At 40.6% G+C, this 17,995-nt stretch overlaps 1 protein-coding gene across 3 annotated transcripts in view; it reads right to left on the bottom strand.

The window, feature by feature from the left end:
* Positions 1-1,019: 1,019 nt before the first annotated feature.
* The window catches only part of TNFAIP8 (TNF alpha induced protein 8), a 131,647-nt gene continuing 114,671 nt past the window's right edge, over positions 1,020-17,995 (bottom strand). For all 3 annotated transcript variants that reach the window (XM_033181469.1, XM_033181468.1, XM_033181467.1), the window contains exon 2: positions 1,020-2,148. In XM_033181469.1, coding sequence (XP_033037360.1) covers positions 1,583-2,148 — 566 coding nt within the window. In that variant the 3' untranslated portion in view covers positions 1,020-1,582. The remainder of the gene's footprint in view (positions 2,149-17,995) is intronic.

Raw genomic sequence — 17,995 nt, forward strand, 5'->3', positions numbered from 1 at the left:
ATACTCTGGAAGGCAGGCAAATTTAAGAAAAGAGAGTACACTAAATCATAGACAGACTGGCTCGCACCTGTAATCCCAACACTTTGGGAGGCCAAGGGAGGCGGATCACTTGAGGTCAAGAGTCCAAGACCAGCCTGGGCAACATGGTGAAACTCCATCTCGACTAATAATACAAAAATTAGCCGGGTGTGGTGGTGCATGCCTGTAATCCCAGCTACTTAAGGAGGCAGAGGCAGGAGAATCGCTTGAACCTGGGAGGCAGAGGTTGCAGTGAGCCAAAATTATGCCACTACACTCTAGCCTAGACGACAGAGCGAGACTCAAAAAAAAAAAAAAAAAATCATAGACACAGTGACAATGGAAATACTTATTGCTGCTGGTTGGGTTTGTCATTTCCTAGAGGACATAGCTGGCCAGCAGATTTTCATTTCTTTTTTACAAAATAAGCAAATGCCTACTTTATTATTTACACACAGAAAATTATATAGAAACACCACACAAACTGCTTGAAATGCAAATATTTTTTGGTTTACTCATCAAAGTAAAAAATAACAAAAACCTTATCAGTTAAATAAAAAAGTGACATTCTTTATCAAAACTTCTTAAACATTGAAATGCATTCATTTTTGTGCTCATGTTCTTTAGCAATATCATTTCTCCCCTTTTGCCCCTCATTCCCCTAAACTGTTTCAATGAGTTCATCTGTAAAATGAAGATCGTCATCTTTCTTAATGCTACTTACTTTTTATTATCTCAGTATCAAGACCAATCTAGATTTTTTGTCTCTTACATATGAAATGGATGTAAAAAATGAAAAATTCAACAGCACATTTTAAGATAACATAAAAGAAGCCCCAAGCAAGCACTTCAAGGCAATGACACACCATTACATTTCTGAAAATTTTAAGTATCATTGGTACTTAAAAGTAGAACTCAATTCCAGAAGCATATTCTTATATTGGACATTATTCATAATAGATAATATACTTCATTTCCACAGTACTGATTTCAGATAAGCGTTTTTTTTGTTTTTTTTTTTGTCGAGGATTGACTACCTCAGACTTAAATCTTGAATGTCAATGACTCAATCTTTAACAAAACAGTCAGCTGTAGACATAAAAATTGAATTGTTTCAAAAAGAGCAATGATAGCAAGAGAAAGTTCTTGGCATTTTAAGAAAAGTACATATACATAGCAAGAAATGAAAGTAAATCAAAATACATAGCTCTGTACATGTTAGAAATATCCAATGTGCCACCAACACAACAATTGCCCTATACAAAAGTCCTCAGGTCTGGAGCTATCTATATTTTTCTTTGTATAACTACATTTGCATTACCCAACCACACATCTCTCCCATGGTCTGTTACCCGTTAGGAAACTTTTAACCAGAATTTTTGGCAATATGCTTTTCTTCAAATAAAACAAGCCTTCAAATAAATCATTATGTCTGACAACTGAATTGGGCAAAGTCTTTCTGAAATATGTGTAATCTTTAGAAAATTCTTCTTTTTTCCTTCATAAATCAGCAGTGCTCCATCTTCAAATCAATCACGATCAGTCACAATCTTAACTCATGCACTCATATGTTCTCTTCATCCAACATTTTGTTGATACCATCACATAGTTTTTGTAAGTGGGGTTTAAAATTCCCAAAAGGATTATACAAGGCAGCCAAAAAATCACAATCTGAAAAATGATCAAAGACATTATTAACCCGTCCGTGTGACTTGGCAGTGAGGTGACGCTGAATGATCTGGTGCAGCATCTCTCTGCATTCATTTAAAAGCCTGGATAACACATTCCGGTCAAAGGTATAATCCACCTGGTGGAAACTGACCACGGTCATAGCAAGTTGATGAACTTTCTTCTTAAATTTCTCCATCAGTGCTAGCTCATCTTGATTAAACTGATTATTCCTGTAAAGAATGGCCAGCTTGATGACCGTCTTGATAAGGTTCTTGATGATCTTCTCTGCCTCCTTCTTGTTTTGGGTGTACTCCCTGGTGACTCTGTAGAGCTCATCCAGCACCTCACTACTCGTGTCATCTATTAAGGTGGTGGCGATGGATTTGGACACCATTTTACCCAAGATCTTCTTTTGTGCCTGAACGGCCAGGTTTTTGGAATTAAAGACATCTGTGGCCACTAAAAAAATAAGAGCGAGGAAAAGAATTAACAATTTGTAAATATCAGCAAGCGAAGCGAACTAAAAACAGGTATTAGGGAGCACTTTTTTCCTCATTTTCCCGCCATTTGTGGTTTGTCTTCCATCTACTGACATTAGTCTCTGTTCAGAAAAGAATTTTTGGCTGGGTGGAGTGGCTCACGCCTATAATCCCAACACTTTGGGAGGCCGAGGTGGGCGGACCACTTGAGATCAGGAGTTTGAGACCAGCCTGGCCAACATGGGCATGGTGGCGGGAGCCTATAATCCCAGCTACTCAGGAGGCTGAGGCAGAAGAATTGCTTGAACCCAGGAGGCGGAGGTTGCAGTGAGCTGAGATTGCTCTACCGCACTCCAGCCTGGGTGACACAGCAAGACTCTGTCTCAAAACAAACAAAAAATACAAAATCAACTCTACACCTGTCATCTGGGCAACAGCAACCAGAAGCGATTTAAAAGAAATTCATTTAAATGGAAGAAGAACAAATGGCAAAGCCATATTGAGTAAAATGGCAGATTAAGCAAATCAAAAGGAGAGCCTTGTTTTATAATCCAGTTGCAAAAAGTCAAATTTCCCAAGACATTGGCCAGTGCCTACCAATCTGGCTGTCCTAAGTACCTTGAATTTCAACCTCCAGAAGTCGAGTGCTGGAAAGAAGTGCTCCTTGGAGAGCTCATTGTCACTTGCTATTTCTGATGAATGGCCATTGTTTGCTTTACATTTTTATACATTTTGGAGAAATGACCTTTTTCATGAGCTAATGAAATGTGCTACATGAAAAATATACTTTGAAAAAGCTGTTGCTGGGGCGGAGCAAGATGGCCGAATAGGAGCAGCTCCAGTCTCCAACTCCCAGCGCGAGCGACACAGAAGACCGGTGATTTCTGCGTTTTCAACTGAGGTACTGGGGTCATCTCTCTAGGGAGTGCCGGACAATCGGTGCTGGTCAGCTGCTGCAGCCTGACCAGCGTGAGCTGAAGCAGGGCGAGGCATCGCCTCACCTGGAAGCGCAAGGGGGAAGGGAATCCCTTTTTCCTAGCCAGGGGAACTGAGACACACAACACCTGGAAAATCGGGTAACTCCCACCCCAATACTGCGCTTTAAGGAAACAGGCACACCAGGAGAATATATCCCACACCTGGCCGGGAGGGTCCCACGCCCACGGAGCCTCCCTCACTGCTAACACAGCCATCTGCGGCGATCTATCCGCAAGGCAGCAGCGAGGCTGGGGGAGGGGCGCCCGCCATTGCTGAGGCTTAAGTAGGTAAACAAAGCCGCTGGGAAGCTCGAACTGGGTGGAGCTCACAGCAGCTCAAGGAAGCCTGCCTGTCTCTGTAGACTCTACCGCTGCGGACAGCGCACAGCTGCAGTCCATTAGGGGAAAGAGCGGGGGCGGTGCAGACGGGAACGACTCTGTCTGACAGCTTTGGGGAGAGCCGTGGATCTCCTAACGCGGAGGTTGAGATCCGAGAACGGACAGACTGCCTGCTCAGGTGGGTCCCTGACCCCTGAGTAGCCTAGCTGGGAGACATCCCCCACTAGGGGCAGTCTGACACCCCACACCTCACAGGGTGGAGTCACCCCTGAGAGGAAACTTCCAAAGAAAGAATCAGACAGGTACACTCGCTGTTCAGCAATATTCTATCTTCGACAACCTCTGCTGCTGATACCCAGGCAAACAGGGTCTGGAGTGGACCTCAAGCAATCTCCAACAGACCAACAGACAGTCCTTCTGACTGTCAGACGGAAAACTATCAAACAGGAAGGACACCTATACCAAAACCCCATCCGTACGTCACCATCATCAAAGTCCAGAGACAGATAAAACCACAAAGATGGGAAAGAAGCAGGGCAGAAAAGCTGGAAATTCAAAAAATAAGAGCGCATCTCCCCCTGCAAAGGAGCGCAGCCCATCGCCAGCAACGGATCAAAGCTGGTCAGAGAATGACTTTGACGAGATGAGAGAAGAAGGCTTCAGTCCATCAAACCTCTCAGAGCTAAAGGAGGAATTACGTACCCAGCGCAAAGAAACTAAAAATCTTGAAAAAAAAGTGGAAGAATTGACAGCTAGATTAATTAATGCAGAGAAGATCATAAACGAAATGACAGAGATGAAAACCATGACACGAGAAATACGTGACAAATGCACAAGCTTCAGTAACCGACTCGATCAACTGGAAGAAAGAGTATCAGCGATTGAGGATCAAATGAATGAAATGAAGCGAGAAGAGAAACCAAAAGAAAAAAGAAGAAAAAGAAATGAACAAAGCCTGCAAGAAGTATGGGATTATGTAAAAAGACCAAATCTACGTCTGATTGGGGTGCCTGAAAGTGAGGGGGAAAATGGAACCAAGTTGGAAAACACTCTTCAGGATATCATCCAGGAGAACTTCCCCAACCTAGTAGGGCAGGCCAACATTCAAATTCAGGAAATACAGAGAACGCCACAAAGATACTCCTCCAGAAGAGCAACTCCAAGACACATAATTGCCAGATTCACCAAAGTTGAAATGAAGGAAAAAATCTTAAGGGCAGCCAGAGAGAAAGGTCGGGTTACCCACAAAGGGAAGCCCATCAGAATAACAGCAGACCTCTCGGCAGAAACTCTACAAGCCAGAAGAGAGTGGGGGCCAATATTCAACGTTCTTAAAGAAAAGAATTTTCAACCCAGAATTTCATATCCAGCCAAACTGAGCTTCATCAGTGAAGGAGAAATAAAATCCTTTACAGATAAGCAAATGCTTAGAGATTTTGTCACCACCAGGCCTGCCTTACAAGAGACCCTGAAGGAAGCCCTAAACATGGAAAGGAACAAGCGGTACCAGCCATTGCAAAAACATGCCAAAATGTAAAGACCATCGAGGCTAGGAAGAAACTGCATCAACTAATGAGCAAAATAACCAGTTAATATCATAATGACAGGATCAAGTTCACACATAACAATATTAACCTTAAATGTCAATGGACTAAATGCTCCAATTAAAAGACACAGACTGGCAAACTGGATCAAGAGTCAAGACCCATCAGTCTGCTGTATTCAGGAGACCCATCTCACATGCAGAGACATACATAGGCTCAAAATAAAGGGATGGAGGAAGATCTACCAAGCAAATGGAGAACAAAAAAAAGCAGGGGTTGCAATCCTAGTCTCTGATAAAACAGACTTTAAACCATCAAAGATCAAAAGAGACAAAGAAGGCCATTACATCATGGTAAAGGGATCAATTCAACAGGAAGAGCTAACTCTCCTAAATATATATGCACCCAATACAGGAGCACCCAGATTCATAAAGCAAGTCCTTAGAGACCTACAAAGAGACTTAGACTCCCATACAATAATAATGGGAGACTTCAACACTCCACTGTCAACATTAGACAGATCAACGAGACAGAAAGTTAGCAAGGATATCCAGGAATTGAACTCATCTCTGCACCAAGCGGACCTAATAGACATCTATAGAACTCTCCACCCCAAATCAACAGAATATACATTCTTCTCAGCACCACATCGCACTTATTCCAAAATTGACCACATAATTGGAAGTAAAGCACTCCTCAGCAAATGTACAAGAACAGAAATTATAACAAACTGTCTCTCAGACCACAGTGCAATCAAACTAGAACTCAGGACTAAGAAACTCAATCAAAACCGCTCAACTACATGGAAACTGAACAACCTGCTCCTGAATGACTACTGGGTACATAACGAAATGAAAGCAGAAATAAAGATGTTCTTTGAAACCAATGAGAACAAAGATACAACATACCAGAATCTCTGGGACACATTTAAAGCAGTGTGTAGAGGGAAATTTATAGCACTAAATGCCCACAAGAGAAAGCAGGAGAGATCTAAAATTGACACTCTAACATCACAATTAAAAGAACTAGAGAGGCAAGAGCAAACACATTCAAAAGCTAGCAGAAGGCAAGAAATAACTAAGATCAGAGCAGAACTGAAGGAGATAGAGACACAAAAAACCCTCCAAAAAATCAATGAATCCAGGAGTTGGTTTTTTGAAAAGATCAACAAAATTGACAGACCGCTAGCTAGACTAATAAAGAAGAAAAGAGAGAGGAATCAAATAGACGCAATAAAAAATGATAAAGGGGATATCACCACCGACCCCACAGAAATACAAACAACCATCAGAGAATACTATAAATGCCTCTACGCAAATCAACTAGAAAATCTAGAAGAAATGGATAATTTCCTGGACACTTACACTCTCCAAGACTAAACCAGGAAGAAGTTGAATCCCTGAATAGACCAATAGCAGGCTCTGAAATTGAGGCAACAATTAATAGCCTACCCACCAAAAAAGTCCAGGACCAGATGGATTCACAGCTGAATTCTACCAGAGGTACAAGGAGGAGCTGGTACCATTCCTTCTGAAACTATTTCAATCAATAGAAAAAGAGGGAATCCTCCCTAACTCTTTTTATGAGGCCAACATCATCCTGATACCAAAGCCTGGCAGAGACACAACAAAAAGAGAGAATTTTAGACCAATATCCCTGATGAACATCGATGCAAAATTCTCAATAAAATACTGGCAAACCGGATTCAGCAGCACATCAAAAAGCTTATCCACCATGATCAAGTGGGCTTCATCCCTGGGATGCAAGGCTGGTTCAACATTCGCAAATCAATAAACGTAATCCAGCATATAAACAGAACCAAAGACAAGAACCACATGATTATCTCAATAGATGCAGAAAAGGCTTTTGACAAAATTCAACAGCCCTTTATGCTAAAAACGCTCAATAAATTGGTATTGATGGAACGTACCTCAAAATAATAAGAGCTATTTATGACAAACCCACAGCTAATATCATACTGAATGGGCAAAAACTGGAAAAATTCCCTTTGAAAACTGGCACAAGACAGGGATGCCCTCTCTCACCACTCCTATTCAACATAGTCTTGGAAGTTCTGGCTAGGGCAATCAGGCAAGAGAAAGAAATCAAGGGTATCCAGTTAGGAAAAGAAGAAGTCAAATTGTCCCTGTTTGCAGATGACATGATTGTATATTTAGAAAACCCCATTGTCTCAGCCCAAAATCTCCTTAAGCTGATAAGCAACTTCAGCAAAGTCTCAGGATACAAAATTAATGTGCAAAAATCACAAGCATTCTTATACACCAGTAACAGACAAGCAGAGAGCCAAATCAGGAATCAACTTCCATTCACAATTGCTTCAAAGAGAATCAAATACCTAGGAATCCAGCTTACAAGGGATGTAAAGGACCTCTTCAAGGAGAACTACAAACCACTGCTCAGTGAAATCAAAGAGGACACAAACAAATGGAAGAACATACCATGCTCATGGATAGGAAGAATCAATATCGTGAAAATGGCCATACTGCCCAACGTGATTTATAGATTCAATGCCATCCCCATCAAGCTACCAATGACTTTCTTCACAGAATTGGAAAAAACGGCTTTAAAGTTCATATGGAACCAAAAAAGAGCCCGCATTGCCAAGACAATCCTAAGTCAAAAGGACAAAGCTGGAGGCGTCACGCTACCTGACTTCAAACTATACTACAAGGCTACAGTAACCAAAACAGCATGGTACTGGTACCACAACAGAGATATAGACCAATGGAACAGAACAGAGTCCTCAGAAATAACACCACACATCTACAGCCATCTGATCTTTGATAACCTGAGAGAAACAAGAAATGGGGAAAGGATTCCCTATTTAATAAATGGTGCTGGGAAAATTGGCTAGCCATAAGTAGAAAGCTGAAACTGGATCCTTTCCTTACCCCTTATACGAAGATTAATTCAAGATGGATTAGAGACTTAAATGTTAGACCTAATACCATAAAAACCCTAGAAGAAAATCTAGGTAGTACCATTCAGGACATAGGCATGGGCAAGGACTTCATGTCTGAAACACCAAAAGCAACGGCAGCAAAAGCAAAAATTGACACATGGGATCTAATTAAACTAAAGAGCTTTTGCACAGCTAAAGAAACTACCATCAGAGTGAACAGGCAACCTACAGAATGGGAAAAAATTTTTGCAACCTACTCATCTGACAAAGGGCTAATATCCAGAATCTACCAAGAACTCAAACAAATATACAAGAAAAAAACAAACAACCCCATCAAAAAGTGGGGAAAGGATATGAACAGACATTTCTCAAAAGAAGACATCCATACAGCCAACAGACACATGAAAAAATGCTCATCATCACTGGCCATCAGAGAAATGCAAATCAAAACCACAATGAGATACCATCTCACACCAGTTAGAATGGCAATCATTAAGAAGTCAGGAAACAACAGGTGTTGGAGAGGATGTGGAGAAATAGGAACACTTTTACACTGTTGGTGGGATTGTAAACTAGTTCAACCATTATGGAAAACAGTATGGCGATTCCTCAAGGATCTAGAACTAGATGTACCATATGACCCAGCCATCCCACTACTGGGTATATACCCAAAGGATTATAAATTACTCTACTACAAAGATACATGCACACGTATGTTTATTGCGGCACTATTCACAATAGCAAAGACTGGAATCAACCCAAATGTCCATCTGTGACAGACTGGATTAAGAAAATGTGGCACATATACACCATGGAATACTATGCAGCCATCAAAAAGGATGAGTTTGCGTCCTTTGTAGGGACATGGATGCAGCTGGAAACCATCATTCTTAGCAAACTATCACAAGAAGAGAAACCAAACACCGCATGTTCTCACTCATAGGTGGGAACTGAACAATGAGATCACTTGGACTCGGGAAGGGGAACATCACACACTGGGGCCTATCATGGGGAGGGGGGAGGAGGGAGGGATTGCATTGGGGAGTTATACATGATATAAACGTCATGCACATGTACCCTAGAACTTAAAGTATAATAAAAAAAAAAAAAAAAAAAAAAAGAAAAAGCTGTTGCTTAGAGTTTACTTTTGGAATTATAACTTCTGACAGATGTTTACAATATACATAATAATGGCTGTACATATTAAATATTAAAGAGACACTATATGTAATCTTCCTAGCTTAGAGCTGGTCAAGTGAAAATGCTCAATAAATGTTTATTCTCCAAACCAAGTTTACTTTTTTCTACCACAATTTTCCCCACTCCATGCATGCAGCAATCTTTTTTTTTTTTTTTGAGATGGAGTTTTGCAATTTTTGCCCAGGCTGGCGTGCAATGGCATGATCTTGGCTCACTGCAACCTCCACCTCCCAGGTTCAAGTGATTCTCACACCTCGGTCTCCGTAGTAGCTGGGATTACAGGCGCCCTCCACCATGCCCGACTAATTTTGTATTTTCAGTAGCGACGGGGTTTCACCATGTTGGCCAGGCTGGTCTTGAACTCCTGACCTCAGGTGATCTACCCACCTCGGCCTCCCGAAGTGCTGGGATTACAGGCATGAGCCACTGCACCTGGCCCATGTAGCAATCTTTAAACTACTCTACAACTGTGCTTTCTCCTGCTTCTCCTAAGGCTTAAGAACTGCAGTTCTTTGGGTGTCTACTTCATCTCTGAGTTGAGTGGCAACTGTTCTCTCCATATATGCCGGTGTTTAAGCCTAGGCCTGGGTGTCGGAAAGCAGTCATTTGGTAATGAAAGATTAAAAAGTTTAAAAAGACAGATACATACAAATGAGTGAAGGCATCAATGATTAGATAAGATTATTTCTAGTTTGGATGGGCTAGCATCATCAGGAAGCAAAAAGGCAGCTGCTTCAAAATCCAGCCTGGGAGGACGTATAAGAAGAGTGGCTCCCTTAATCCAGAACTGCCATGTTGGATTTAAAATTGGGGAAAGGTGGGGTGTGGTGGCTCACACCTGCAATCCCAGGACTTTGGCAGGCCAAGGTAGTGAGAGGATCGCTTGAGTCCAGGAGTTTGACACCAGCCTCAGCAACATAGTGAAACCCCATCGCAACAAAAAACTACAAATAAAAAAGAAAAATTAGCCAGGTGGGGTGGTGTGCACCTGTAGTCCAGTTACTAGGGAGGCGGAGGTGGGAGAATCATCTGAGCCTGGGAAGTTGAGGCTGCAGTGAGCCTTGACTGTACCACTGCACTCCAGGCTGGGCAACAGAGTGAGACCCTGTCTCAGAAAAAAATTAAATAAAATTCAGTAAAATTGAGGAGAAGAAGAACCAAATCAGATTTGAAAGTTGGACCAAAGTAGTTCGTGATATATAGTAGAGGTAGCTGCAAAATGGTTCCTTATGACCCAAACATCATTTAGAAATACACAGCGCCATCCACAGTGCCATCCACTGAAAGAATGTCTTCACTGACTGAGAAAGGGTCCCCTCACAAATGTCGAAATTTACACTTCTGAAACATGAACTGAAACTGCAGAAGAACTAAAATATATTTTGAAAAAGAGAAGGAAAGTGAAAATGTGTGAGAAACAGCCAACTTTATGTAGAAGTTTCCATCATTTAATGTTTTATGTTTTTATCATTTAAGCAGAAGTCTGTTTCTATTTCTGTTCTTCAGTTATTTGCAAAAGAGTGTAAAGATTAATTCACACTAAAGAATTTATGTCAAAAGAAATGGCACCCACAGTGCTAACAGTACCACATTAAAACCAGGGACCATATTTCATCTCAGAACTCCTGATATAGACCTTGAAAAAAATCAATAAACTTGATTTATTATATAGGGATACCCAACCATTTTCAGCTACACAGCAAATAAGTAGGATTTCAGTAATATACTTCATATAAAGTTGAAATGCTATTGTGTTTTTAATGTTTTAGAACATGGCACAGTCTACAGATATCTCACCTGGGATTTACTACAAGTCTATCAGTTGGACATACTTTATGTTGTGAAATATTGAAACCAGAGGGAGAGATATTCATAAGATTTCTCCTTTATCCAAGGCTGGACTTTCACGTTTGCACCTCTTCTCAGCTACTTTTCTGATTAAATCTCAATATTCCATTTAACTTCAAACATGGAAAACAAAAACTCTATGATACAGCACTTCAACTTCCTGCAAGAGAGTGTGTAAAAGGCAAATCTACTGCCAACTAAGCAAGATCATTCCTCGTTTACTGGTAATCAAGTATGAATACAGATAGAGAAGTTCATCTCTGAGGCTTTCATATTTGTCCTAGAGGAACTCCAAACCCCGTTCCAGAAACAGCAGCTGTGTCACACTTTCCTTTTATTCTTCGGGTTATTCCAATGAAGTTGTCTTTTTAAATGAGGTTGAAGCTCTTTGTCCCCCTCCACCAAGAAGACATGCATGAGTAGATTTATTTTCCAGCATTAGAGAAAGCTTTTTTGGAGCCAACTGGGGCTTGTGGCTGAGAGTCGCTGGCCAGGGATGTGTGGTCTGTGCTCATGAAGTATGTTACTTTTTCTTGCAAATTAACTGCTGTTAGTCATTCCTGTTCAGGCTCATTTGTCAGTTCCACATGCTCTACCAGATCCCTTAAAAGTCTGGTGTATCTCAGAGCTAGTACTGGACCCAGTTTTTCTCCTTCAGTCTATCCTCACCCCGTGTGATCTCATCCACTCCCACAGCTTCAGATACCATCCATGTGCCAATGACTCCCATAGCTATAACTCAGCCCTGATCTCTTTTCTGGACTCATTTTGTAAATACATTCAAGATTTTTCTTTTCCTTGGCTATTTTGCAGGCATCTCAAATGTACCATATGCAAAACTGATCTTTGATTCTTTCCTGCCTCCCTACTAAGTGCTCCTCTTTCGCTCTTTATGATCTCAATTAACAGCATCCCCTCCAACCTTTTGCTCAATCAAATCAGAGACTTAGGGATCACCCACCATACCATTCTCTCCCTTACCCAGTCCATTATTAAGTTCTTTCCATTCCACCTTCCTCCCGCATTTCTCTGAATTCTATCCATTTCCCTCCACCTCCATGGACAGCAGCCTAGTCCAAACCCCTTTTCATCTATTTTCACATATCAGCCAGTTTCAAGAAATGAAATTTGCAAATGGGGCCAGGCGCAGTGGCTCATGCCTGTAATCCCAGCACTTTAGGATGATAAAGTGGGAGGATCACTTGAGCCCAGGAGTTCGAGACCAGCCTGGGCAACATAGCAAGACCCTGTGTCTACAAAAAAAACTTTAAAAAAATTAGCTGGGCATGTAGTCCTATGTACTCAGGAGGCTGAGGTGGGAGGACTGCTTAAGCCCAGGAGTTCAAGGCTACACAGCGGCAGTGAACTATAATCACACCACTGTACTCCAGTCTGGGTGACACAGCAAGACCCTCTCTCAAAAAAGAAAAGGAAAAAAAAAGATGCTTCACTTAAGTTCTTTGCTAACTATCGCACCTCCTTGTTCCTTAAATCCTCATCATTTGCCTACATTTTTATTGCCTGCTTCTCCCTACTGGGATTTAAACTCTGAGAGCAAAAATTCTGTGTATCATATTCACTGTGTCATCCTGCAGGCCTAGAAAGTGGCTGGTCCAGAAACAGAAATCAATTTTCCCTATCTCATCCACAATATAGTTAAATACTTCTCTATGAAAACATGTTGGCCTGTAAAACGAGAGTTGTAAATACATTAGTGGATGTTTTTATTTGTTGTATTAAAAGGTAGAGAAACAGGTATTTGTTTTACCTCATTAAACATGTGGTTTTTCTTCCCTCTAAGTGCACTCCAGAGTATGATTTCTCTTACTGATCAACCAATTCTTTTAAAGAGGAGAGATTTGATGTGCACAATGGGAAAATATCCAAGGACAATAATGCAAATATTTAGAGTAAAAGCAAGGTGTAGTTCTGACTTGAACTGTAGTAGGAGATTAAACACAGGCCCACCTCTGCTTCCGGCTGAATCTATGTTTAAACATGTGCCAGAGGGATAGACCTAAGGCATGTCCTGGGAAACAACTAAGATGTAAACAGGAGATGTTCCCGAAGGAGAAAGTGCTGAAAATATTCATTCGGTTTTTTGCCTCTTAAGATGAATTCACTTGTGTTTGGAAACAGACATGTAAATTGTTCATTAATGAAGAATAATGCTGTATTTAAAAAAAAAAAAATACAAAGCGTTACCACCACATTAAAACTGTTTAAGACTGTTTTCTAGAAATAAGATGTACATGCTATTTTACATTACTTATCTTACCTCCCTCCCTGTCTCTGTATCTCCTCCCTTGGCCATTTCAGCAACATTTGCTATAAGGCAAAGTGATATTTAGGGAATTCTGGCTTTAGAATCAAAATTGTAAAGTTAGAGATAAATATGATAAAAATATACTGACCCAAATATGCAAGAAAAAATGTGCTCAGAAGGAGAAAAAAGTCCTTTGATATTAATACCTCTAGTTTTATGAAAATTAACAAAAATGCCCCATAACATAACTACTCCCACTGAGAATTTTCTAATAAAGTACTTAAATCATTTTCTTTACAGTCTTACCAGTAAATACATAATTATTTCCCCTCAAATTTATTATATTTGGGACTCTTTAACAGTGATGACAACAGATGTACCTATATTGCAAATTCTTGCCTAGTTAAAATTGGATCCAGGGGTCTAATATTAGGAAGGATAGAAAAGATAATAATTTGGAAAGCATGTCTGGCTGTTATCTGTTAATAAAAGTTCTTTAAATATATAAAACCTTAGCTCTCTTGCATCTAAATAATTCTAAATCTAATGGGACTTAGTAAAAAGTCAGCTTTGGTGATAAGAAAGTGGCCAGAACAAACTACGAACCATGAACCCTGCCTGTCATAAGAAGTCAGCAGGCTAACAGCTGACCTCCCTACATGGAGATTTGGCAGTGCTCCAGAGAAGAGCAAGGAATGCTGGGAGTGGCTAGTGATGTGTCAGTGTCACCAGCTTTCACACTCAAAATCCCAAAGTCAGAAATTCAACAGCACAGAGAAGAAACAACAGAAGGAAAAAGAGAGGGAGAAGGAAGGAAGGAAGGGAGGGAGGGAGGGAGCCCCAGTAGAAGCAGCACAGATATGAACTCTAAAGGGGGCTGCCCTGGAAGGGTCAGAAGCAACGATCACGGCAGCAAGCTGTTGGCAATCTTATCATCTAGAGAGAGAAGACAAGTGCCAGGCACCTTAATCCCAAAACTGGCCTTATGCCACACAGATGGAGGCTGTCACATAGAACACAGTCTTGGGAGAATCAATACATCTGAAGTCTTTAACCTGATATGGAATGCACATTTTGGGGGTATATGCACATCCTCCCAAGTGGTTAAGAACCAGTGACAGGCGCCATCACGGGGCAAGCTAAGTCATTCACTCTGTGTCTTATACTGCAGAAGAATACATGCTCACCTTAAAAGGCAACATGGTAAAGAAGACATGTCAGAGAAAATGGTGACTTTGAAATGCTCCTCCCCCACACACACAAAACAAAAAACACTGGGTTCTTTTGAAGGGAGTATCAGGAATTGTCTAACACACTCTTCCAGATTCCCTTTATTGTGCTTCGCTTAGCTATTTGTAAATTGCAGAAAACTGATAATATTGCAAATGGCTCTTCTACATACAGACGCAAATAAAATGTGTCCAGTGGAGCTGCGACTGATTCCTGATTTTCTTGTTTGCCTGCTCTTAAGATTCTCCTTTGAACCAAATGTAAGAGCTTACTGGTTCCCTCATTAATAAATAGAGTTAAGTAAAATCTTCAATATGTGCAATATGTATTTATATGAGAGTCATGAGTTTATCCTCTTAAAAAACATACCTGTAACCACATATTAGAATGTTTTCCACCAAGAACATTTTTTTAAAAAAGATTGCAGTATGAACCTTTAATGCTCTAGTGTTCGTTTTCTGTGGCAACTTATTTCCCCAGGGTCCTGGAAAACTACAGTGTACTTATAAAGGTACAAACACTCTGTAGCTAATGGTTCCAGGAACTGCCATACTGCTCAGGCATATTACTGGGACTCGGCTTCCTCATCGGTAAGATGACTACAACCGTCCCCACTTTTTGGAGGTGTTCCAGAGATGAATGGACATGGACCACACAGATGTCTTTCACACAATCCCTGCCACAGAACAGCCTTCTTCATAGGTTAAGGAACACAACAAATCAAACTTCAAATACATACTGATGCTCTTTAGTACAGAATCACATTTGGTCAAAATCAATTCCTTCTGGTAGTATCATGAACTGAGAAATTCAAGATGTCAGACGGCTGGATGAAAACAGAGACCTCACATAGTTCAGTTAACAAGGAGTTACATTTTCTCTTTCATAATGACATTTAAAATATATAACATATTAAAAACCTTCTTTAGAAGGGAATTTCTCTTTTTTTAAGGTGCTTACCTTCTTGTTAGCAATAGATCTAGTACTACGAGGACTCTGATAGTCAATATAGCGGTATTCTGCCTAGAGAAAACTGGTCTATCACGAAATGAAAGTCGACTACAAGACAAGAGAAGCCTAGTCAACATCCATGAAAAGCTATGCAACAGCAGCAAGATGCAAAGATAATGGGCCAAAAATAAAGCCAAAGTGAAAACCCACAGTTAAAGGCATAGCGGCTGACAGGTCACTTTAGAAGTCACAGCGTTCTCACGTAGAGTTTCCGAAGCCTCTCAGAGAACCAGAGACCCAACAGCAGCGGTGAAGCCAAGTAAGAAAGAACAGCATGGGTGGAAACAAAAGGCTCCAAGTCAACAGTCCCAGGTTGTAAACTTGGGTGCAATTTAATTTATTTAAAACACAGTTTTCTCATCTTCTACATTGGAGGTCATTTCAAGTTGGTGTGGCTTAAATGAGATTTAATGACTTATAAATCTAAAAAGATCCAGCAGCGTACTAGGCCATTTCTCCTTACGTCCCCTATTTGCCAAATTCGTGGACAAGAAAAATTATGCCTTGAAGAAAACAGGATGAAGCCTTTCCCTGTGTGATCTCAGGCTTTAATTCTGGAATCTCTTCATCATGATTTTGAGTTCAACTGTGTATCTTTTATTCCTGTGGCTTAATTTTGTGATGATTTTGCAAATGTCATTTCCTGAGTTTCAACTCCTCTAACTTCCTATCAGACCCCATCTCTGCTCTTTTTCTATCCATTTGCCCCAGAAATCATATGATACCTTCTTTATGGCATAAATTCTGACAAAATGTCCCTGCTGCTTCTAGGTTTCTGATACCAGGAGTGGAAGAAAGTTTGCTGATGTTTCTATAAAGCAGTATGGTTGAACCTCAAAGACTGTCAGTCTCAACAATAATTAGGATAGAGGTTATGGGAAATGAATTTTTTGGTTACCCAAAGTCAGAGCCAGAGGTTTATATCCACAAGACTCATTGGTTGCCCTAGGCAATAATGACTACAGTGATGATAATAATAAGTGATAATAATAATAACAGCAGCCCCCATTTTTTGAATTTGTGCTACATTATCCCTGGAACTGCCTAGAACTTGCGTTATCTTATTTATTTTATTTTATTTTTTTAAGATGAAGTTTCGCTCTTTCGCCCAGGCTGGAGTGAAGTGGCACAATCTCGGCTCACTGCAACCTCTGCCCGCCAGCTTCAAGCGATTCTCCTGCCTCAGTCTCCCAAGTAGCTTGGATTATAGGCACATGCCACCATGCCCGGCTAATTTTTGTATTTTTAGTAGAGACGGGGTTTTGCCATGTTGGCCAGGCTGGTCTCGAACTCCTGACCTCAGGTGATCCACCCACCTAGGTCTCCCAAAGTGCTAGGATTACAGGCGTGAGCCACCGTGCCGGGCCGCGTTATCTTATTGAAGCTTTACAGCAACCCTAGGAAGGAGGTTATTATTATTCTCATTTTACAAATGACCTGACTGAGGCCCAGAGAAATTAAGTTACTATCTTAAGGTCATACAGTAAGTGGCAGAGATTAACTTGAACTCAGATATGTCCAACTCCAAGTTGTTACACTGTAATACATGAACTTAAGAAAAGAAGCTTCTTCTTGAAAGTATGAGAAGATATATTAATGTCCGGCTAAGTGAAGTAAGATGAAAGAAAAGAAAGGGAACAGGTCTCCCTGCAGGGAAGAAACAGACCATAAGGAAGATCAACCCAGCTGGACTTGAAATAGCTTCCAGGGAAGAACCTGAGCAGTTTCTAAACATTTTAAAATATAATCTAAAACTACAATATACTTACATTGTTCAGAAGTCAGAATATATGGAGTGGAAAAGCTCTTTCTCATCTTTGCCACCCACTGCAGGTTTGACCCTCGACCCTTGCCCTTGCTTCCAAGAGACAACTTAGATTTGTTTTTTTCCTCCCTGCATAACTAAGCAAATACATGAACAGATACTGAGCAGTGCAAAGAAACCTTGGAGGCTTGCAATTCTTAAGAAATGCAACTTTTGAGTGATGAAAGAATATTAACTGTATATGTGTCCATAATTCCACATAAAACTATGACATAAAATGGTGAAATGCTGGAGAAATATGGGCTATGACCTTTGTTCCTACACACACATTATCAGTAAGAGTCCTTCAATGACTGATGAGAAGGTAGCAGGTATGTAAAGTAGGTCTTTATTTAACGGTTGGGGGGCAAGTATTATGATTAGAGTGATCATATAATTTATCATCCAAATGGAATACCTTTGGAAACAGTGCTGTCAGTAATTACACCATGACAACAGATCTGTGACGGACCCAGAATGTAAGTGGTCACCCTATTTAAGACTAAATAAGAAACGGTCAAAAGTAAGGATTTACCTAAATATAAAAGACCTGAGAAATTTCTTGGGCACCGCACAAGGGCATTAGCTAGCTTCTCTTACAAACTACGTTAAAAAACAAAAACCCTAATTCTTTAATAAGCTAAAGGAGTCTTATGGGGGAAAAATTATCTCTAGTTAAATAAGT

This window comes from Trachypithecus francoisi, unplaced genomic scaffold (assembly GCF_009764315.1).
Source record: "Trachypithecus francoisi isolate TF-2019V2 unplaced genomic scaffold, Tfra_2.0 Lachesis_group2, whole genome shotgun sequence".
Taxonomy (NCBI): domain Eukaryota; kingdom Metazoa; phylum Chordata; class Mammalia; order Primates; family Cercopithecidae; genus Trachypithecus; species Trachypithecus francoisi.